At 36.3% G+C, this 24,797-nt stretch overlaps 1 protein-coding gene across 1 annotated transcript; it reads right to left on the minus strand.

Annotated features, from left to right (window-relative positions):
- Positions 1-455: 455 nt before the first annotated feature.
- Positions 456-20,170, minus strand: rbsn (rabenosyn, RAB effector). Its single transcript, XM_079896254.1, has 12 exons — positions 20,013-20,170; positions 19,130-19,391; positions 17,745-17,876; positions 17,471-17,571; positions 14,798-14,843; positions 14,549-14,710; positions 11,685-11,929; positions 9,431-9,501; positions 8,314-8,400; positions 8,121-8,223; positions 3,748-3,852; positions 456-2,870 (listed from the first exon to the last, which is right to left on the minus strand). The coding sequence occupies exons 2-12, from the start codon at positions 19,290-19,292 to the stop codon at positions 1,944-1,946; spliced, it is 2,142 nt and encodes a 713-aa protein (XP_079752380.1). The 5' UTR covers positions 19,293-19,391; positions 20,013-20,170; the 3' UTR covers positions 456-1,943.
- Positions 20,171-24,797: the final 4,627 nt, after the last annotated feature.

Below are 24,797 nucleotides of genomic sequence, written 5' to 3' on the forward strand. Positions count from 1 at the left end.
TGGTGAGTGAACATGATTTTGTAAGCTTAACTCGTTAGGTAAACGCTGAACTTGCAAAAAAAAAATGTTACAATGAATACTTTCTGAGCACATTTTCATTCAGTTGGTTTTATTAATTATTAGTGTTACATTTATGATACCTGATATTGCTCGGTGTAAACACAACATTATCCAAAAGCTAATGGACAGGTTGTTAATATTACTCACAAATATGTTGCTCTGTTGACAAAAAAAAACATGAGTAATCACAAAAAGCATTTCATTCAGCAACTATACGCTAGTGTGTTCTCATACTGTACTCTAATGGGAAATAAATGTGTTAACTTCAGCTCTTCAAATACAGTGTATATTCTGTACAGGAAAGCCTTGACGAGTTCGTGTAAGTTAATACACGTCAGTGTTTGATGTGTGTGTGATGGGTACAGTGAACAATTCAATGGAGGATTAATAAAACATGCAAAGCAAAACAGGAGATTTAAGCATATCAATGGAGGAGCAGGAATTTCTGACTTTAAACAAGTGTTGAAACTTGCACCAGGTGTTTTTGTGGAAGCGTGAAATCAGTATATAAATAGAAAAAAAGTTATATATACAGGTCTAAATTACATACATCCAGGATATCTGACATTGATTAGACAAATCAAATTTTGTGCTCCGAACAACAAAGAAAAACAAAGGTTTGGTAAACTGAATTATCCTCGATCACTGATGTTTCCGAGATAAAACACAGGATTTCTATTTAGTGCTTATCCATTAGATCAATAACATAAGAAAATGATTCACTGAAAACTGAAATAACTCAGTAAAAGTTGCTTTGTGCACGAAATACTGACTTGAACAGAAAAAGCTTTACTTTAGATACTTCAAGCAACTCTGCATAAAAACCTACTCATTTATATGACTGGAAACTATTCAATGGAAAATAACACTAAGGTTTAGTTCGCATAAAACATGAATTTGAATATTTACCGATGCTTTTTTTGGAATTGATTAAATTGCAAATTTAAGTTGATGAAATTTGTTTACAATTCTATGGTTTTGTGTTTCTCTTGCACAGAAAATTCTCATTTTGTTTTACATTTTTGTCTAGTGCATCAGTGGCATGTTTGTATGGAAGCTTGTTTCCGCCACAGGATAAAACATTTTAAAAGATAATTGCAAGTTTATGTCTCGCAATTCTGACTTTATTTCTCACAATTGCGTGATATAAAGTCAGAATTGCATGTTTATAAAGTCAGAATTGTGTGATATAGGCACATTTGCATATTATAAAGTCAGAATTGCGAGATATAAATTCACAATTGTGTGTTAAAAAGTCTGAATTGTGACTTTATAACACGCAAATGTGCCTATATCACACAATTCTGACTTTTTAACACACAATTGTGAGTTTATATCTTGCAATTCTGACTTTATAACACGCAAATGTGCCTATATCACACAATTCTGACTTTTTAACACACAATTGCGAGTTTATATCTCGCAATTCTGACTTTATATCACGAAATTGCGATGTTATAAAGTCAGAATTTGTGTTATATAGTCACAATTGTGTGATATAAAGCAGAATTGCATGTTATAAAGTCAGAATTGCGAGATATACTCAAAAATCTGCCTTTTTTTCACAACTGCGAGTTTACATCTTGCAATTCTGACTTTATAACACAAATGTGCCTATAATCACACAATTCTGACTTTCTAACACAATTGCGAGTTTATATCTCGCAATTCTGACTTTATATCACGAAATTGCGATGTTATAAAGTCAGAATTTGTGTGATATAGTCACAATTGTGTGATATAAAGTCAGAATTGTGAGAAAAGGTCGCAATTACCTTTGTTATTTGTTATTCTGTGCGGAAAACAAGCTTCCATATGTTTGTAACTGAAAACAAAAATGTTCTTTTTTGTCCAGTTTTTTCCCAAGGAGTTTGCGTCGTCCGCTATTTTTTCCTCTTCTGCTCTTGTAGTGTGCGTTGCAGCTCCTTCAGGTTCTCCGACAGAAGCTCCACCTCATCAGAACGTCCGCTCAGCTTGGCGTCGAAGATATACGCTCGGATATTGTCAATCTGTTGCAGCAGCAGCTCCTCCTCGATCGTGTCATCTTCATCATCTTCATCGAACGGGTTGTTTGACGCGGCAGGAATCTCGTCGGAAACCTCTTTAAAAGGGTTCCTGTCTTCACAATCTTCATCTTCAAAGGGATTTCTAGGCGACTTTGCTTTCCCAGTATCCTCCTCTTCGTCATCCTCATCCTCAAACGGGTTGTACTGTTTCTTCCCATTGGCTGTCTGAGAGTTTGCAGGTTTCTCCTCGACCTCTTCAAACGGGTTTCTGGCTGGTGGAGCCGGTGTGTGTTTTTCTGTGTGTGTGTCCAGCGGAGGAGAGTCTCCCAGCAGATTTGGGCTTCCAATGGAGCGCTCGTCTTCCTCGTCCTCTCTCCTCTGATTGGCCTCTCTGACGTCCGAGGGGGTTTTAGTGTGTGTCCTGTGCTCCAGCTCTCTCTGCTGTAGATGCTGGATCTGGCTCTGCTGAAGGTCGGTCTCCTCGGCCAGTCTCTGTGAGAGTCTGATGGCTCGACTGGTCTGCTGAGCGTCGAACTCGTCCTGAAGTTGCCTGAGGTTCTCCTCCAGCATGGCCACCTCATCGCTGCGGTTTGCGGAGCGAGCCTGGCGTAAGAACGACTCGATGTTGTTGATCTGCTGCAGAAGCGGGTCGTCCAGCTCCGAGCGGGTGTGAAGCGTGTCCGACTGCGGGAGCCAGCCGGCAGCTTTGGTCATGCGTGGAGCGGGAACATCACCGTTTGTGTCGGTTCGGGCCGGTCGGTTCTTCTCGTTATCCAAACGACGCTTCTGTGCCTCCAGGCCGGCCTATGTTACGCAAGACAAGAACAGAGTCACAATGCGCTTTACGCCAAACGTCACATGAACAGAACAGCCTTTTTTTACTGTTGCCATTTTGTTCAATTTTAACATCCGAATGTTAGTAAGAAGAAAACTTAAACATTTTTAGATGTCAATCTAGAGAAGATATTTTGGGGAATGTGGGTAACCAGACAGTTGGTGCACCCATTCACTTCCATACTAGGAAAAAAAATTACCATGGAAGTCAATGGGGTCCAACAACTGTTTGGTTGCCGACGTTCTTCAAAATATCTTCGTTTGTGTTCAGCAGAAGAGAGAAACTCTTACAGGTTTGAAACAACATGAGGATGAGTAAATAATGACAGAATTTACATTTTGAAGTGAACTCCTCTGGTTCTCTTGTGTCATTTTTGACTTTAGAATTTTTTTGCACTGTTTTGTTTTGGCACGTGCAGTGTGAAGACAAAAAAAGAAATCATGGACATGACTAAAAAATAGTCACACTTGTGCATTATATCGAAATGGAAATTTCTTGTTTTTATGGAATATTGCAGTATTTATTAGAAATTATTTATCCATTTACATCCTTTTTTTATTTTATTAATGTTCCTGGTAATGTTGAATCAGAATATCTTCCTCTCGCAGCATCTCTTCTCTTCTCTGATGATGACGACGGGGCAATAACCTGTCACTCACATGAGATCAGCCAATAGCAAACCACAACCATCCAATCAAAATCAAGCCCCGCCCATATTTGTCCTTGTTCCAGAAGCGTTTCACTCGAATATATGGCACAATAGAGAAGCTCAACCAATTTTTAAGTTACATAAAGAAAACCTGATCGGCAAACTGCATGATTATGATTATGATGCTGTTGTCTCACCTGTCTCTCCTGCTGAGCTCTTCTCTCCAGCTCCTCTCTTCTCTTCTCTTTAAGCTCCTCGTGCTTCTCCTTGGTGGGGAGGGACGTCAGACCCAACAGTTTCTCCTATGCAAGAAAGCAAGTGTTGAATGTGAGCTTCTAACTTTACCTACGGTTGCACCCATTCGTTCCTAAACCTGCAAGATGTTGAACTTTAAAAATATATGGGACGGATCATGAAAATTTAATTAGGTTTTTTTCAGTACTGCCATAGCTAAGCTATTTACAGAAGCTAAGCTAAGTGTTTACAGAAGACAAAATAATTGAATTTATACACATTTCAAAAGTTTGCACCTGATGAAGCCTTGATTTCTACTCTATCTGCATTAAACATTCATATTGTTTGCGTGTGTCTCGACACTGATGACCTCTAGACAGGGAGATCCAGAGAAAGCGCGTTTGAATTTGCTGCAGTATTACTGTAATATGAATGTAGTATATAATTTAACAGCGGGAATGATGGCTACATTCGTAACACTTCGTATAGTGTTTGCATGCGTCTTGACAGTTACAAATAAAGCCACAATAATGGAGTGAACTTGTCAATCATCTTGATGGATGATGCAGAGGAAACTCTGACCAATAAGAGGACAGTATATCACAGGGTTTCCACACCTCGGTTCACCTCAAATTCAAGGACTTTCCAGGTCCAATATAGTCGTGGTCAAAAGTGACCAAAGCCTTGAAATGTAACTTCTATTTTTCCCCCAGGAAAACCAATGTAATATATATGTGTTCAATAACATTTTTTGATTATTTAGAATTTTGAAGGGATTTTATGATACTATGCAATATTTATACAATTTTTATGAGCTATTTTTTCCATTAAAACTAATATATATGTTTAAATTGTATTTTTTTTTTTCAACAAATGCAATATTTCACATTAACCCTCTGGGGTCTGAGCTGTTTTCTGGGCCCTGGAGGTGTTCTGACATGCTCTGACATTTGTGCTTATTTCTGTTACTTGTGACATTTTCATGGCTAAAGTCTAATTACACTGTATTCAGCACAAACTCTGCTACAATAATATATCAGCAGCATGTATGTAAAAGTTTGTAGTTTTGAGATAATGACATTTATGCGTGGTTTGTGAAAATACAAAAATAAATTCTCACTGAAATAAGGTCATGAAACCCATACTGATTATTTCTTCACAAGACTTTTGAAAATTGTATGACGTAGCCTAGAATATTTGCTCTAAAACTATGTGAGAATCACCCTGACTGCTCATTCAGAGAAGACAATATATTGATTTAAAAAATTTACGACGTGTTTTGTGTTAGAAAGCAATATGCGAAGGGGCGGATCATCTCATTAATATGAAAGCTTTCCACACCTGAGAAAGACAAAGAACCTCCCTAATGGCCCTATTAGGAGCTTATCAGGGCCCATCATTCTGACCACCCTTGCACAAAGAATGAGGAGATTTAAAAAAGAATGGCTTTTAAAATTGTTTGGATTTATTTACAACACAACATAATCCAAAGATACACAACAAAAAAGCACTTATTGAAGAAAGAGACCTTTGTGCCATTCCTAAAAACATTGTACATACCTTTCATTTTCTAAGGTGTTTGATTTTCACTTTACCATGTTCATGTACAGAGACATGTACTGTGAATGTTGAAGTTAGCAGGACTCAGTGGCATCTGGGCCCTGAAAAAAAATAAAAAAAAAATAAAGTGACCATACTGATATCAAGAGAAAGGCCTGCACGATTTTGGGAATACATTTTAGATTTTTCTTGTTAAAATTGCTTTTTAAAATTCACAGAATACACACACTCACACAAATGTTTCCAACAATATATTATATAATGAACACCAGTTTTGTTGTGCCTTGTAGGTATAGGCTATGCACAGTGCTGCATAAAATAATAACAATATAGCAGCCTATATATATTTTCAAAAAGATTTCAGTAACAACTAAGCTAGAGAAAAATATATTGATTATCATGTTACTTCAAATGTTTCCATTCGTTATGATGATATGAAATGTGATAATAGTAAAAACATGAAGCCGTTTGGAGCGTTTTGCTTTTCCAAAATATGATACATTAAAACGCGATCGCGATCAAAAATATGATACATTAAAACGCGATCGCGATCAAAAATATGATACATTCAAACGCGATCGCGCTCAAATATAAAACATTATGGTTAGGCCTACCATATACATATCTACGTTTGAGCAGATATCCACAAACACAGTAACAGTAAACACGGGTCTAAATATTATAATATTCACCATATATCTAGCAACAGTTCAACTGCAATGTGACATTTATGCAACAATAGCAAACTAATATGTAAGAATTTCTTACCTTATCTTTCTTGTCTTCAAATATCGTTCTTCTTCTTCTGATGTAAATCCAATCTAAGCTCAGGCACGTCTTTCAAACTCGACGAAAAGTGAAGTGAAGTGTTTTGTTGTTGAGGTAATGAGCGCGAGCGCGTTCCATGTGGAGATTTGCATGTGAATATCTTTTGCGCGAGTGGGCGTGGTAAATTAAAAAATAATTAGGAAGCGTTTGAGAAGCTGGACATCTTGTTGGTTTTATACAAATTACTTAAACAGAGAATATTTGTTTTCAGTTTGAATCTGATCATTTAAAAGTACACACTTAAATGTTTATAAAGGTGTATGGCTCATAAATGTGTGACAAGTATTCGCTGAGTTTTGTTTCAGTTTATAGACGTGCTCAAGAAAAAAAAGTTCACCGCGACGGAGAGGCAGAACGCACACCCTGTTTATTTTCTTTATTTTACAAAAGCACAATGTTTTGATTTGATTGGAAGTGGACACATACAAAAGTAGAAATATCACAGATTCTTTTTTTATATTTCTTTTTTCTGTATGACCATAAATGACGGAGAAATTTAAGTTTATAGTGCTACAATGTGGAGAAAATGCAGCAAAACGCGCCGGCGCGTTTGTCGACCTCAGAGGGTTAAAATACAGTAGAGGCCTTTAAAATCCATCTTTTGAAGTGAGAAAAGTGCCATCTGGAAAATAAAACTTGTGTAATGTCCTGTAAGCAACTGTAGAGCTCCCTGTATAAAGGCTAAAATGGCGTGAGGGGGAGTAAATCATGGGCTAACGTTCATTTTAAAGTGAACTACTCCTTTAACGTAACGCGTAAATGCATTGTTTAACACTGTTCATAATGGATGAACTTCACCAGCATAAAATCTATTGATCTATTCTTATTAACAAACTCAAAGGTCTTCACAACAAAACACCAAAATAAAAGTTTGGTTTAACTTGAAGAAATGAAGACAGAAATATATTGGCCAACTCAAACTTGTCAATCATCTTGATGGATGACGCAGAGGAAACTCTGACCAATAAGAGGACAGTTCCTGAACACATTTTGGTACGCTTTAAAAGGTTGCCTTGTGAAAGCAAACCGAACCAAGAAGAAAATGCAACATTGTAACAAATTAAAGGGTAACTCTCGCCAAAATGCAATCTAGGGCCTTTTTGTGAATCTACCCGAGGCAAACTTTCATTTAAAAGCATAATTAGAATGGGAGTGCTTGGGGCACGACTATGATAGCATCAAAAATCACTAGTTGTTTCCGTCCGCCGGCATTTTGTCAGTCAAAAATAGTCGATCTCCGAATGCGAATGAACTGACTCTGAATTTTAGTATTGTTTCTTAAATGAGGATCCTTTTTCAAATACAAGGTCAATATTGATTTTCACTAACGACAAAACAACAAATTATCCGTGAATTTATATGGAACTAAGCTTTAGGAGCTTTCCATCTTTACTCTCCTCCCTGTTACATTGCATTCGGAGATCTACTATTTTTGACTGTCAAAATGCCGGCGGACGGAAACAACAACAGCTACGGTGAGTTATTCAAAATCTTTCTCTTTAGTAAACTCTGTGTACACAAACAATGTCCTCAATGCTGGAGTTAATGTAGAGCCCCTGGTGACACTTCCAGCACAGTTTCATGTTGTGTCGAGCCGCATTAGTGTTTTAAAAATAGCCATTTTTGATGCTATCATAGTCGTGCCCCAAGCACTCCCATTCACAAGGCATTTTGACCGAAAACGAAAATACGGTCAAACTTAAAAGTGGCGTTTCCATTCTAATTATGCTTTTAAACGAAAGTTTGCCTCGGGTAGTTTAACAAAAAGACCCTAGGTTGCATTTTGGCGAGAGTTATCCTTTAAGTCCCTGTTTCCGAACAAAAGAAATGATCTATATGTGTTAAAACGCTAAGATAAACATTTAAACAGGATGATAGTGTAAACTCTTGTTATTTTGTCTTCTGGGAAATACGTAAGCCACTCCTCTTCGGATGTTGTCTGCCTCACCTGAATGAAGAGCGTGGCTGTGTATCGCACCATCCTCTGCAGCTGCAGGGCTTTCGGGTGAGGCTGGACCTCGTCTTTCAGGCCCAGCGTGAGAATCTTCTTACTAATGCCAACAGAAACCCACAGAAATGCACTCTGAGAACCCTGATTTAGATACAGCCATCACAGCGTACAGTGTGTGCCTTCAGTCTACCTCAGAACGTCAATGAGCTCGTAGTATTTCTGAATCTCCATCCTCAGACCGGCAGCGTTCTCGAGGCTAAAGGCCGTCTCGCCAGCGCTGCAGAGGAACAGAAAATCAAATATAATATACACTTATATGTAGGGGAGAGCGGGGCACAACCTAACACTTTATGACTTTCTCAGTTTGTGTAAATTCACTTGGGGTTCAGAGTATTTATTTATTCCCACATTAATTTCCCACATCTAGTACAATTATGTGGTTTTGTTTTACCCTGAGCGAATGAAAGTGAAGTGTGACAACATGCCCCATAGGTGGGGTTCATTATAACATGACCATATGACAGATTAACATGTTATCTGATCTAATCAAAAATATATATATACAAGACAAACTCAAATATTTTGTCAATAAAATACAATTAGTAACTTTTTCATATAAAATAATGGCATTTTTTAATAATGTAAATAAACTAATTTTTGAGTTTGACAACGAACACACTGCAAAACACAGATATACAGCATAGTTCAAAACATAATAATAATTAAAGATTTCTGAACATTGACTCAGTCTTTATTCACCTTTTCTCATGTTTTCTCAATAGAATTGCTAAAAGTATAGAATAGAATAGAATAGTTCTAATAGGGGCTCATTGTAACGCAGTGTGACAACATGCCCCGCCTGTGCAACTGGGGTTTAAACCCGGCGAGTGTCTTCTGCTGTTAGATCAGCATTAAATAACTATCTCAACTGTTAAATAACAGATATACGATTAAAATAATATCAGATTTGACTAATGTTAAATAAACACAAAAAACAGAGATGAAAAATTAACATACGTAAGAAATTTACTTTTGCAAAGGTTAAATAAATGTTCAGTGATATCTTTCAAAGATTTCTGAATTTTGGCAGTTTTTTCTCTATATAGTGTTGATATGGCAACTAGTAAATACATTAAGTTTCGTCATGCTGGCATGTGTGGAAGTATTTAAAACACGTGTGTTACAACTAGCCCTGCGTTAGGTTGTGCCCCGCTCACTCCTACATTCTCTGTGAGATTATAAGATCATTAGATAAGTGAACTAATGCACAAGTAGTGCTTTGATTGTAGCTGAAGTTGAGGGCTTACTTGAGCGACTCGGCCATGCGTGTGTACTCTGGAGCCTTAGCATCAACTTTCTCCATGCACGTCCTTAACCTCTGCACAGCAAACACACACAGTACTGAGGGAAAGTCTACGCTGTATATTAACATACAATCACAACAATACACATATAACTGCATGCGGAAATCATCAGGGTCCAAACACCCATGTGGATGATTAGATTATTTTTTATATATATATATATATATATATATATATATATATATATATATATATATATATATATAAACCTAAGAAGGACTTAAAGCAAGGATTCAGAAGAAACTAGAAATCTGATTCTATCATGGACACAGTTGCAGTTATTAGCAAAAAAAAGTAGTTACAAATTACAGCGCCATCTTACCGGACGATTTTCATCAAATTTGGTACACAAACTCATCTTCACACAATGTATGAATATGTGCATTTTCATAAAATTATTAGCTGATTAAATTTGATTGCCCGCTGACAGTCATGATATGATATGACATCCACCAAAGAAGATTTATACAAAAAAAAGAAATTCAGTTGTTGTTCAGTTGCTTTGTGTCCTTTGTGGATGTACGTTTTGTTAAGTTTGGACATTGCTTTCAGAAGTTACAGCCTAATAAGTGAAAAACAAGTGCCAGGCCATATAATACACTTATATCTTCATAACACTTTGATAAACAACCCTCTACATACACACTGGCAAAAGAATCATAATTAGCTGTATAGTCAATGTCATTCTATTACCAGTGTGTGTGTGTGTGTGTGTAGACTGAGGGTTGTTTGAGCGATAGATGCCATTTACACTGAATGACCTTGCACTAAGTATAATTGCATCTCAGGTATTTTCAATGTTTATATGTGAAATTCAAAACATTGATTGTGAATAAATGTCTAAATTAAATCTGTTCATCATAAAGTGATCATGTGTCTTCAGTAATTTTGGACTAAACCGCTCAATTCATGTGGATTAGTTTCACTATCTCTTTATGAACATTTTTGAGCTTCAAAGTGGTAGTTGCGTAGGCTGTCAATGGAAATTACAGAACTGGCTCAGATTTTCTTAAAAATATCTTCATTTGTGTTTCAAAGATGAACAAAAGTCTCTCGTGTTTGGAACAACATTAGATTGAGTAAATGATGACAGAAATTGCATTTTTGGGTGAATTAACCCTTTAAACCTGCAACATTTGAGTGCATGAAGCGTCAACCATTTTACACTTCATTTTTTCAGTTAGTCAAGTGCATCATCAGGGTATTTAAAGTGCTCTTTTTCTATAAGTAGGCGAATTGGGACACACCTAATGATCATTCAGATGAAAAAAGAAGAACATGATGTTTTTAAAGTCTCATGGATAGTTGAGCTGAAAACGCCATGATTTTTTTTTTTTCCATGGAGAACATCAAGAAGATGTGTCTCCAAAACCATATTAACTTCTAATTAACACAATTACATTTTACAAATTTAAGTTTACTCTGTTTTTGATGTAATTCAATTATATTTACTTGATCCAATGTTCAACAAAAAAAGTTTAAAGGGGTGGGTTGATTATGATTTCACTTTTCTAACTTTAGTTAGTGTGTAATGTTGCTGTTTGAGCATAAACAACATCTGCAAAGTTACAACGCTCAAAGCTCAAAGCAAAGGGAGAGATTTGCTTTTACAGAAATTAGTTTTTAAGGACTACAACAAATGACTGATAGGGACTACACAAGCTTCTTCACGGTTTACTGACATCACAAAGCTAAAATTTACATAAACCCCGCCCCCGGGAACGCAATTTATAGATTATCATGACAGAATATGCTAATCAATGACTAGAAGATAACTACACATAAGCTACATAAATTCATCAACTAACCATTCAGAAATGTCCTGTTGCTTCTACATGTTGTCACTTCTTCTTGAGTCTTTCCATCTTTCTGACTCCGGTTTGAACATAAAAGGCTAAATGTTTTTGAAATTTTCAGTGCATGTCTGTGTGAGGCAATCGGAGCTGCTAACACACAAGCCCTTGAAGCTCCGCCCACTGCACCGGGAGCAGCAGCTCATTTGCATTTAAAGGGACACACACAAAAACGGCTTGTTTTTGCTCATCCTCAAAAAGTGACAATTTTAACATGCTATTTAAAAATATCTGTGGGGTATTTTGAGCTAAAACTTCACATACACACTCTGGGGACATCAGAGAGTTATTTTACATCTTGTGAAAAGGACATTATAGGACCCCTTTAACTATGAAGTTTGTACCTCGTAGAGTTTGACGATATCAGGCACGTGGTCTTTTTCCTCCAGTTTCCGCTGGTACCGGAGCAGCGCGTCCATGCAGTGATGGCAGCAGCGCACGCGGTCCTCATCTTTCTCCTCCAACACAGAGGTGACGGACGAGATGCTGTTGATGGACCCGCGGCGAAGGGTTTGCTGGGTCACCGGGCCTGGAGAGCCAGTCTGGCCAGGAGCCCACAGCGCCTCCCTGGATCCACTGGTTAATTTATCTGAAAACACATTACAGTACATTCTGAAAATCTGACCTACTAGCAGTTAAAACGTACTAAATCACACTGAATCACTTCACGTCCCGAGTCAATCAATTTAAGGATCAGTTTACTTCAGAATTAAAATTTCCTGATAGTTTACTGTCCCCCACGTCATCCAAGATGTTCATGTCTCTCTTTCTTCAGTGGAAATGAAATGAAGGTTTTTCGAGGAAAACACTCCAGGATGTTTCTCCATATAGTGTCTTCAATGTGGTCCAACGGGTCGAAGGTCCAGATGTGAGTTTCAGTGCAGCTTCAAAGTCTCGACACGATCCAGCCGAGGAATAAGAGTCTCATCTAGACAAACCATCTGCCATTTTATAACAAAATAAATATTTATATACTTTTTAAACACAAAGGCTCATCTTGCACTAGGTGTGATGCACCACACATTACGTAATCAGGTTGAAAGGTCACGCATGACAGGCGAAAATAAACGACCTAATGTTTACAAAAGAGAACGTGCAAAGACTAAGACAAACGGCATTTACATAAATAAATAAATAAATAAATAAATAAATAAATAAAAGGCGAGTTTTTCGCCCTACCCTACCCTACCTTTTCCGCCTACGTCAGGTTATCGCCTGACCTTTCAACGTGATTACGTAACTGTGCGTTCACACCGCCGCCCTGCCAACAACGCCGTAGAAAGATTCATGGACGCTCTGACGTAGACCAAATGCTTGGTCTTTTTTAAAACTATTTAAAGGGGCCGCAAAGCAAACAAAGACATTGATCATTATTTGTGCAGACAGAGCACAAGTAGGGTATAAGTGAACCTCATGAAATCTTTTAAATGTGAAAGTAAGAAACTGATCGATGGAAAGAACTTAATTATCGTGACATGACTAAATAATCCAATTAAAAGCCATTTGTGTGGTGTGGCTTTTGTGTTCATGGTTAAGTGCTAGTCTAATTTGCATTCCTGCTGAAAAATAAGCATTCTAGCGCGAAAATGTTGCCTATAAATAGTGTTGTGCACCTTCTTATCAAATTCACATGATCAACCTCTCCTCCATTTTGCTTGGGAACTAATGTGGTCGGAACCAAAGTTTACAGGACTGCGTTCGGATCGCGTCATAGCTCATTACCATAAAGCTGACCTGACTTCAACTCTCCTCGCCGCCGGCTCACATTGAAAATGAAGGACTTCGCGTGCAAGACGAGCTTTTGCGGTTAAAAGTATATAAATGTTTATTTTTGTGGTATCGGATGGTTTGTCTAGATAAGACTCTTATTCCTCGGCTGGATCGTGTCGAGACTTTGAAGCTGCACTGAAACTCACATTTAATTCAGAAGTGAACTAATCCTTTAACTGGTCTCTAAAATGTGTCTGACACATTAGAGTAATTTCTTCTAAAGCCTAGTAATGTCTGCTTTTGCCAACCTCCAGCCAGTCTGCCAACTGGATATCAGCAGTTCAATGGTCAACAAAATACTGAACAGTCTAATCTGTCCTGCAGCAGTTTCACAATAAATCTAAAATTATTTTACTCACAATAATGTATATTTATTATATATATTATAATAAAGTTCTCGTTGTGTTTTGTGCACTGCTTTGGCAAAGCATCTGTCTACTGAAATATAGCTTAGTGCGCCAAAGCTTGCGATTTAATTAAAGTATATAGTCTATTGTAATTCACTGGGTTCACAAAACTCATTATCCAGAGTTTATGATTAAATCTGCAAAAGACAGATAATTTGGTCTCTAGATATACAGAGAGAGATACAGGGGCAGTGACTTTATTGCATCAGATGTGTCACTTTACTCACATGCGAAACGAACTGGCTGACAGAACCGATTCATGGAAGTCTATTGGACCTCCATCACTACTATACACACTCTTTCAAATCAGTAACATTTCAGTTAGAACGCTTGTATCTGAAAAAGCAGGCAGAGGACAGAAAGGCAACTCACTATTTCTGAAAAAAAAAGGATATTCATTGAATTCTATGCAAGTAAAAAACAAAAAGTTAATGAGAAAGTCTTAATGTATAGAATTTTCTCTCTGGTGCTTTTTGGTCACTTTGGACCGAAAAAAAAAATGTTTTGATTTTTAAAAATGGTTTACTTCATCAGAATGGTGTGGCATGTAGTGACTTTTGTGGCACTTGCTATATGAATGAGAAAAAAAATCATGGGCATGATTCAAAAGGTTACATGGTCCTAAAAATAGTCACACTTGCACTCTCCTCGCGGTCAAAAATGAGCAGCATAGAAATTAATGATTTTTTTTTTTTTAAATACAGAGAATTTTTGTGGATACAATCTACAAATCATCCACAATGCAGCAAACACATTGTGGGGTTAATTTAATTTTTTCAGTGGGGTTATTTTTTTTATTGTGACGCAACATTGTGGAAACAAATGGATCATAATTATTGCATACATTTACTCAGTAAAATAAAATTTCCTCAAAATGTTTTTGCATTTGTTAAACAATATTGCATTGAATTTAATGGGGAAAAAAACATTTGAGGTGTTCGGCCCCTTTGACCAGGAGGAGTATGAGTGTGACCCCTAAATGAGGAGCACTAGAGGGTTAAATCTAACATATCTAAACGTGTGTAACTCACATGCCATTGGCAGAGGCAGAAACTCTGTGCACTTTCTGCACATGATGGACCCACAGAGTCGGCAATGGTGGCGGCGGTTGCGGATGTTGAATTTGCCTCCACAATCAGGACAAAACGGTACATCCTGGTCATTCACCCACGATACCACCGATTTCTCAAGTGCTGGAAAAACAAAGAAGCATAGTAGTCATCTTTTAAGTTATTATTAAAATGTTACACAGCATATTTTTTAATATTTTGTTCACATACATCTTATTTGCGCTCCATCCATGCTGGTTCTGTCAAAGGAGGTTAGCTGGAAAAGAAAAGCAAAAGTAGTCATGTGAAACAATTTAATTAAATGCAGTTCTGTTAAAGATTTAAAGATTTCATAAAAATCTGCTTATGAATGTGAGTCCAGATACTTCTAGCATTGCAAGTTGCATGTTCCAAAACGTGAGCACAAGTTTCTTTTGCTTTCCCTGCTGAAGTTACATTAAAGTGCCCATATTATGCTTTTTCGAATATCACCGGTCATGCAGTCTAATAAAGCTGCTTGTGAATGTAAAAGATCAAAGTGAACGATGAATAAAGTAATTGTCTCCTAAAAGAAAGAATAAATTCTGAACTGCCTGAAACGAGTCGTCAGCAATTTCAGTCTCACTTCCTGTTACATACATGTAATAATGTTGCATACAGTGGGGAGAACAAGTATTTGATACACTGCTGATTTTGCAGGTTTTCCCACTTACAAAGCATGTAGAAGTCTGCCATATTTATCATAGGTACACTTCAACTGTGAGAGACGGAATCTAAAACAAAAATCCAGAAAATCACATTGTATGATTTTTAAGTACCGGTAATTAATTTGCATTTTATTGCAACCGTCTCTCACAGTTGAAGAGTACCTATGATAAAAATTACAGACTTCTACATGCTTTGTAAGTGGGAAAACCTGCAAATTCGGCAGTGTATCAAATACTTGTTCTCCCCACTGTAATTCCAGCCTCTGGTCTTGATTGGCTGAACAGCGTCTCTTAGCTCCGCCCTCAAACACTGTAGTTTATCTGAGACTGGAAGAGTTTGGTTCGTGTTGTTCATGTTGAGAAGACACTGTTTTCTTCCTGCGAATCCACTTGATGCAAGTCAAAAAGATGAGGACTCGCGCTGGAATTAATACGGTAAAACCGACGCCATCGTTACTGTCCGTATCACTGAGTGTCAAGAGCTGAGATTCAGATTTGCTAATGGTTGTTTGGTTTCTGACATACGCTGAAAGCAGTCGACCAATCACAACAGACTGAGCCATCTGACCAATCAGAGCAGAGCAGCTCTCAGAGAGGCGGGGTTTAGAGAGACTGATGCTGCGTCTCAATTCGCCTACTTATACTACGGCCTAAAAGTATGAACTCTTTTTGTGAAGAAAAAGTAGATATTTTTGAGTGTGTAGCAGAAGAGTAGACAAGCTTTGGGACAAACTATCACGTCATACACTTGCGCCTTTAACGGTTGCTCTCTGTCACAGTAAACTGGCCTGTCAATCATCTTGTCACAGTTAAAATCCTCCACGTTTAATGTCATCCTTCTGTATCGGAGAGAAATGGAGAAGCACGATGATCTGCAGTCGCGAGTCTTTCATGCGGAGACTCTCCTCATATTCATGCATGATGCGTTTAAAAGTTAATGGCCAAACGGATCTTTATTAAAGTCCACATTGATATTGTTGCAGATGAAATATATATTACGGATAACATTACATAAATATTTTTCTATCAGGTTAAACTTTGATTAGTCACTCAAACCTTAACTTTTTACTAGTGTTTGTAGTTCCTCCTCCAGAGCTTGTGGGTAATATTAGCCGTTATAGTGAGCACAGATCCACACTTCGAAAATCCACCAGAAATAGTAGACCATCCAGGGGACTTCTGACACACTCTTTTTAACATAATATGCTTTGGGACACACTAGGTGTTTCTCAATGTCAAGGATACTTCCTTAGCAGGACTGGTCCTTCCAAGTCACTTCCTTCAAAGGCTAGACGAGGCTCCTCTTTAGCATTCTACTGTCTATGGTTTTTCAACGGCTCTGGAACAGGCTAGCAAGTGCACGTCAGTGAAAATGAAAAACAGAGCGTTGCTATGGACGCAGTTCTGTTCACTCAGGCAATATAATCGTTTTTAAATCAATAAACTCCTTTTTAATCATATTGATTCTTTGACTGTCAAGTGTGTTTATAAACAGTGCGGGTCAATTTGACTCATAACATAATGGATGTAATTATTTTTTAAAACAAATGTTTGGTAACGTAAATATACTTATATTTGAAAGCATATTGCGCCGTTAACGATCCGACTCCGTTAACGTCCGAAATTTTGAATTTTTTGAACAAGATAGCAAAGCTGCGCGCATAGGATTGTGGGTGATTTGAGAGCGTGAAGAGCGCGAAGGCTACACATATGCATCCTTTCCTGTATATGGGATATTTTTCGAACGGAGGACTCAGTCCTTGGTTGAAATTCCGAGGATCCTCGACATTGGAACAGTCCTTCGACGGATGTCGATGACGTAGCATCCTCGAAATTCTGGCTTCCGAGGATCCTTCCTTGACATTGAGAAACGGCTACTTACTCTAATCTCACACACAGTTTAGGATGGATATTATGGGATGCAGGGTGAATCTTCGAATAAACCGTTTCCAGACTCTTTGAGAAATGAGGTGATGTGCAATATATGTTATGAAAAAAAAAATTGACCTTGGATGCATGTAAACGTATTGTAGGAGACTTTTAAATAAAATTAGGAACTTTTAAAATAGCAAAACAGGGGCACTTTAAGCATGTCCAACAGAGCCATGCACATGCAATGTGTTCATGTCTAATACTTGCCTAGAGTAAATCAACAATCACGCAAGCTGAAATAGGAGCGTAATGCTCAAACATTCACCTTTTCCAGTCGTATGATGCATTTATTGACTTCAATAACATAATGGTCGATTCTTGCAGCTCTCTGCTTCTTGAAGGAATCCAAGTGACTGCGAGTGGCTCCTATTTCAACAGAAGACACATTACAGTCTGACAATGACAACGGACTGGAGTCAACACCCACTGATCCAGGAACAGCTTGAATGCATGTACAATAACAACCAACCTTTAACTGCACAGCACTGAAAGCAATGTGAATGAGTTCTTGCTGAAGAATGTGTGTGTAAGAGTCTCACCGAGCTCCTGCGGCTCCCACATGTACGGGTCCACTCCTCCGTAATAAAACGACTCATAGCCGCTGTCGGTCCGCTCATCTCCGTCCCGCTTTAACAGCTTGTCTTTGGCTTTCTTTGCCTTTTGCACCAGGCCTGAGAAACAATGAACAATACAACTGAATACAGGAAGGAATCAGTTCCTTCACTTGCTAGGAAACTAGGATGTAAACTAACATGGTGTGTTAGAAGTATCAGCGTAGGAGTGAGCGGGGCACAAACTAACGCACGGCTAGTTGTAACACACTTGTTTTAAATACTTCCACACATGCAAGGATGACTAAACTTATTGTATTACTATTTACTAGTTGCCATATCAACCATATATAAAGAAAAAAATACGCCAAAATTCAGAAATCTTTGGAAGATATCACTGAACATATCACAAAACTTTCTGTTTTTTGTGTTTTTATTTAACATTAGTCAAATCTGATATTACTTTAATCTTATATCTGTTATTTAACAGTTGAGATAGTTGTTTAATGCTGATCTAACAGCAGAGGACACTCGCCGGGTTTAAACCCCAGTTGCACAGGCGGGGCATGTTGTCACACTGCGTTACAATGAGCCCCTATTAGAACTATTCTATTCTATTCTATACTTTTATCAATTCTATTGAGAGACCATGAGAAAAAGGTGAATAAAGACTAAGAGTCAATGTTCAGCGCAATATTTTTTTAAATATTTTTTATTATTAAAAAATGCCATTATTTTTATATATGAAAAAGTAACATTGTTGTTTATTGAGAAAATATTTAAATTTGTCTTGTACATATTTTTTGATTATTGATCAGCTTTGTTTGATGCATTGATGTAATCTCCACTGAAACAAGAAGTGAAGGCGGGACATATTGAATGGCTCCTCCCCCTTTTCAAATAGCCAATAGCGTTTAGTTTACAGACTGAGTCGTACTTGAGAGCACCAGTCTATAGTGGATTCAATAGTAGAAGTGTGAATAAAATCTAGCCATTTCATTCCTAACCAGCGTACAGTTGGAAAACTTCATGAAACTCGAGCGTTTGAGTAACTGAACACACACTCAAACCCATATCACTCCGTGATGAGTCAACGCTCGCTTTGGTCAGGTGGTGTTTATAGCATAGGGGCGGAGCTTTAGATTCTAGAGAGCATGTGATTGGACAGAAGATGTGATGAGAAGTGGTGATGTCATAAAAATCCCTGATCCACTTTACTGAAAGTGAGAGACTGAGTTTTGAATGCTTATCTCCTATTTGTTTATATTGTTTTGGAACACACCAGCTTATTCATAACCGTAAGGCTAACATATTCACACTAAAAGCTAAAAAACTTAAATTTTAATTTCAGGGGGCCTTTAACTCAGACTTACTCTTCAGCTGACCACTGACGTGCCGGTTGTCTCCGGAGTGTTCCTCTTCATAATGGCCTTGTAGCTGGTAGAAGGACTGAAGGTCTTTCAGACAGAGCGGGCACAAGAAGCCCTCCTTCACCTCAGCCGAGTCCTCTAATGACGGCGCGTAGATGGAGGCCATGAGGTGGAGGTGGAGGTGAGAGTCTGAGTCAGATCCAATGCTTCTGAGATCACGCTGGTCCTGTCTGACAGCACCGGCCACCCCACACCCTTTCCATCACTCAAACAATAAAAAACATATTAATATTGCATAACCAATTATGTGACATCTCAAGATAAAACACCTATTTAAATACAATATTGTCTGCACAATAAATGCTTTAGTACCTGTAGGCGGTGTGATGGCATAATATACTTCCATTAAAAAATATAATATAAATTACCATACTTTTATATATATAGGCTACACGTACATAATGCATTCACGTGTTTATATATATGTTATCATTAATTTAATTTATATAAATAGTCATATTTATAGAAGAGCTAAACTGAGTGATAAATGTCTGTTGTGATGTTTAATATGAAAATAAACATAATTTGGTTTTATTATATGAATATGAATTTTTGAAGGTCTGGTGTCATCCACTATATCTAACGTTACATGTTAACTATAAGAGACTTCGCTCATTAGCAGAGCCATTGTGTATTTGACAGCTTTCACTTAGCTTAGCATCTCTCTTTTATGGATTTTTACACTAAACCTTTTTTTTTCGTTATTGTGTTTTAACTTAATAAATGTTAGTATTTGTCCTCTATGCCTCATTGCCTGTGTATGATAGTTTGTAAACAGGCCTAACCTAAACACACTGACAGATGAGAAAAGAACTCGTTCATCTACCTTATTCCTTAGCGACAAGCTTTCGGTGTTTTTAACATCCTCTTAAGAGTGAATGTTTAGAGATATCAAGAGTAAAAGCGCTTTAAATGGAGAGTAAAGCGGTGATCATACAGATGATCGTGTGACTCTCGGTTCACTAGGCGTGATCACAGGATCTCTGAGCTGCGCATGCGCATCACATCGGCGTGTCAAAATAAAAGTCCCCTCTGAAATCCCCTCTGAAAGTCCCCCTTGTGATGAAAATCACGTTTTTAATGTTGTTTGTATATCTATGTGTTTTTTGTACAAACCATATGCAAATTCATAAGTCAACATCATTGCCGAGCTGCTGCGAGTGAGTGGAGGCGGAGGCTGCATATTCATAGAACCACGTATACTAAATTAGTTATTTTAAAGCATGAAGACATTTTTTTTAAAGGAAAAAACGTTTAAATGTGTAATTTTGGTGGTCAAAGATGAGTTTTAAGGAATATTATTGACTACAGGGGGACTTTAAACAGCAGAACATGCAGGCACTCAGGCCTACTGACCCTAACATCCAACTGAATATTCTGTTAATCTGCTTGTTACACTTTTATATGCAAGTATGTTCTGCTATTGAAGTATTAATTATAAAAAACAGCCACAAACAAACATTCTTGACAAATAATTTTTTTTTATTTTTTTTTATTGAACCAAATGTCATATAGCCTAACCGGTTTCAGCATACAGCCTATGAAGGACTAAAAATGACAGAACGAAAAATAAATAAATAAATAAATAAAAGTAGAAATAAATAAATAAATGCAGAAATAATAGTAAAAATAAATATATTTTGGTAATATAAATGGCTATTTCTGTATTTTTACATGTATTTATTTATTTATTTATGCATTTCTATATGTATTTATTTATGTATTTATACATTTATTTATATATTTATGTATTTATATATTTATTTATTTATATATCTATATATGTATTTATTTATACATTTATTTATTCCTACATTTATTTATTTCTGTATTTCCACATTTCTACATTTATTTATTTATGTATTTCCACATTTCTACATTTATTTATTTATGTATTTCCACATTTCTACATTTATTTTTCCCTGCGCATGTATGCTAATTGACCAATGGCTAAGCCACGCCCCCAAACGCGATGAGCCAATCACAGTACGCATAGCTAACCCAATACACTTGGACATTCTCTGCTTCCTCGTCCATTGCAATGCATTGCGGTTATCAGTTTTCATTCGTTTTTATGTTTTTTCTTGTCATTTTGGCTTTTAAACAGCGTGTGTGTGTGATTTTGGTTGGGTGACAGTTGACATCGCAGCCTGTTCATTATTCTGCGCTCCCACCAAACGCGAATAGAGCGTCAAATTCGCGCGTATCCGCGTCTAGTTCGACGCTTGAACATTTTGAATCCAAAGCGAATAGGACGCGCGTATAAAGCGAGCGTTTGAAGCGAAATAGCACCAAACTATAACGTTTACACTGTGAACTGTAAATCTTTGTTCTGGAGCTGAAGCTTATCGACCTTCTCAACAATAAAATTATTAATATAACCCTCCAATGCATATTTAAGGCCCTTTTGGTGACATCGAGATGATATATAATCTTTCTGTCTCCAAAAAATCATCAATTGCCTCCTGTGAAATGTCTCCTACTGTGACAGCTGCCAAAGCGCCTGTTACCGAATGTTGACTGAGTGAGTGGAGGGGGCGTGGTTAGCCATTGGTCAATTAGCATACATGCGCAGGGAAAAATAAATGTAGAAATGTGGAAATACAGAAATAAATAAATGTAGAAATGTGGAAATACAGAAATAAATAAATGTAGAAATGTGGAAATACAGAAATAAATAAATATAGGAATAAATAAATGTATAAATAAATACATATATAAATATATAAATAAATAAATATATAAATACATAAATATATAAATAAATGTATAAATACATAAATAAATACATATAGAAATGCATAAATAAATAAATAAATACATGTAAAAATACAGAAATAGCCATTTATATTACCAAAATGTATTTATTTTTACTATTATTTCTGCATTTATTTATTTATTTCTACTTTTATTTATTTATTTATTTATTTTTCGTTCTGTCATTTTTAGTCCTTCATAACAGCCAAGAAAGGATGCTTAGATATTATAGCTGCAAAAGATTATGAAGGATAAAACAAACAAACAAATAAACAAATATTTATTCCTTTTTCATAGGGACACATTCAATATATCACTTTTAACAATATAGATTGTCAAAGCAGCTTTACAGTGATAATAGGAACTTAATGTAACAGAGATTGTAAAGAATTCCCCTATAAAGTTCACTGAAAAAAATGATTCATTGACTAGTTGAATTTACTAAAAAAAAATTATGTTAATTGGATCCACATAATTCATTTTAGCTACATTTAAACAAATGCATTACGTTGAACTAAGTTCAGCTTAATGCATTTGTTTAAATGTAGCTAAAATCAAATGTGTGGAACCACTTACGATAATTTTTTTTAGTAAATTCAATGATTTCAGTAAATTCATTGAATTTACTAAATGTTTTTATCGTAAGTGGTTCCACACAATTGATTTTAGCTACATTTAAACAAATGCATTAAGCTGAACTTAGTTCAACGTAATGCATTTGTTTAAATGTAGCTAAAATGAATTATGTGGAACCAATTATCATAATTTTTTTTAGTAAATTCAACTAAGTCATTGAATCATTTTTTTCAGTGTTTGACAAAATGTAATTTTTTTTTTATTAATAATTAAGGACTTTCAACAAATCCATCTCTATTAATAATAAATTACATTTAAGTATAAATTTTGCAAATTTTTGTTTATGCGTAATATTTACCATCCAAAATATAGAAGTTCACAACATATACAAACATTTAGCTTCTATGTGTGTAAGAACATATAACATCTTTTAGAGATAGTTTATAATTAACGTTTCTTGGGCAAATATAAAGAACTAACATCAGATCAAAAGTTTTAAGATAAATCACAGTTGTAAAACAAATGATCGAGTCTTCCGTCCATGAATTCTGATGAGGAAACTTTACATGGGTAGATTTTGTGAAATATTTTAAAGCGTATCTCTTTAACATTATTTAACATACCAACTGTATATGGATTTAACCATGCCTCTTTCCAATGAATTCTATTCTCTCTGTGCATAAAAAAATAAAAAAATAAATAAAAATAACCTATAGGAGCTTTGACAAAATGAGACAGATTTAATAAACAGGGCAAATTATGCGAATGATCTACGCACACATTAAAGAACACATGGATCATTTCCATAATGACATGAGTTAATTATAATTCATAAATTCATGTATTTTCAGATTCCTTCTTCTTAAAAATATTTAATCACATTATTCAGTGACCTACATTCAGTCCTTAATGCCTAGTATTATCTATTATTCCAAAGACATCTAAAGATTATATTTTTGGAATATTTAAAATGGAACACTTTACCACATAGCCTAATCTTATCTCATCTCATTTGTAGTGATCAGCCTTAATAATAGTCTCAATATGTTCACTGGCTTTTGTAATGGAAATTTTACATTTAGATGTTCTTTTACTTTTAGATGTGTTTTTACTTCTAGGTGTGTACAACTTGTATTAACGTTGAACATTTATTTTTACTCATAAGCATTTAAAGAAATATAATCATATAAGCTAAAGCACATTATTAAAGATATGTAACCAAGCTTTTAGAAATGCATAAGTTAAGACAAGCTTGCAGGAACAAAATGTTCTGGGTTATAGGAGACAAAGTAGCAAAGAGACTATGTGTACTCCAAGTGACCTTTTGTGTACTTCAAGTGTGAAAAATATGTGCGCAGCTTTGATCGAACGAGAGATTCCTCTTAGCAGCAGCTAAGAACAGGAAACTTCTGCAGACATGGTATTGTTCTGTCTAGATAGAATTTATGTTAGACAAGAGATCTTGAACAAAGACGTTTCCTTTTAAGGTAACCAAGGCGATCTTTTGAGACAGATGCAGCCTACCCAGGATGTGTTAAGGGTATATAACTAATATATAACTAACCCCTTGCCTTCTCATATCAGATGCTCTCTGTATGTGAATGCCAATTTCTTGCAATTTCTTGATACTTTGACTTTACAAAGGTTCTACTTGTCTCCTTCCTCCTCACTTTTCGAATAGAATTATTTCCACAACACTTTGCATTTCCAGAGTGTTTTGACCTGTAAAAAAATGCTTGAATTACCTCTCGAGCAACAGCCTCTTCAGAGACATCATCTTCTTGTTTTGAACCGGTGGTGTGGTTTTTGTAGTTTGTGATCTGTATGTTTGAATGTGACATGATTCAGGAGGAGGGACCTAACTGGGTCATTAAAGAACATTTTTATACTTAATCTTTTCCCACTAGTATTACAGCAGCAACACAATGGTAGATGATGTCTGGAGCAATTTTGGTGTTGGGATTTTAAGTAGTTCACTGTAAAAGTATGATCTTTGGCTTCTCTCTTATAGTCCAACGCTCCTCTGCAATCACATCATTGCTTGATGGCTTCCGAGGTTAAAAGACGTTAATCCCTTTAGAGATGTGTACATTATGATTGAATTCTGCTTGCCTGAGATTTTTTTTAGTTTTATAAGTATATGGATGATTTTATCATTTTTCTACATGACAGACCTTTGTGTTGCTGTTCGGAGATGAAGTACATCCCTCTGCCTTGTCACTAGAATATCTTTTTAGATTTCTGTTGTGGCAAACAAAATGATATCACTGAATAAGAG

Source organism: Squalius cephalus (genome assembly GCF_949319135.1).
Source record: "Squalius cephalus genome assembly, chromosome: 16".
Taxonomy (NCBI): domain Eukaryota; kingdom Metazoa; phylum Chordata; class Actinopteri; order Cypriniformes; family Leuciscidae; genus Squalius; species Squalius cephalus.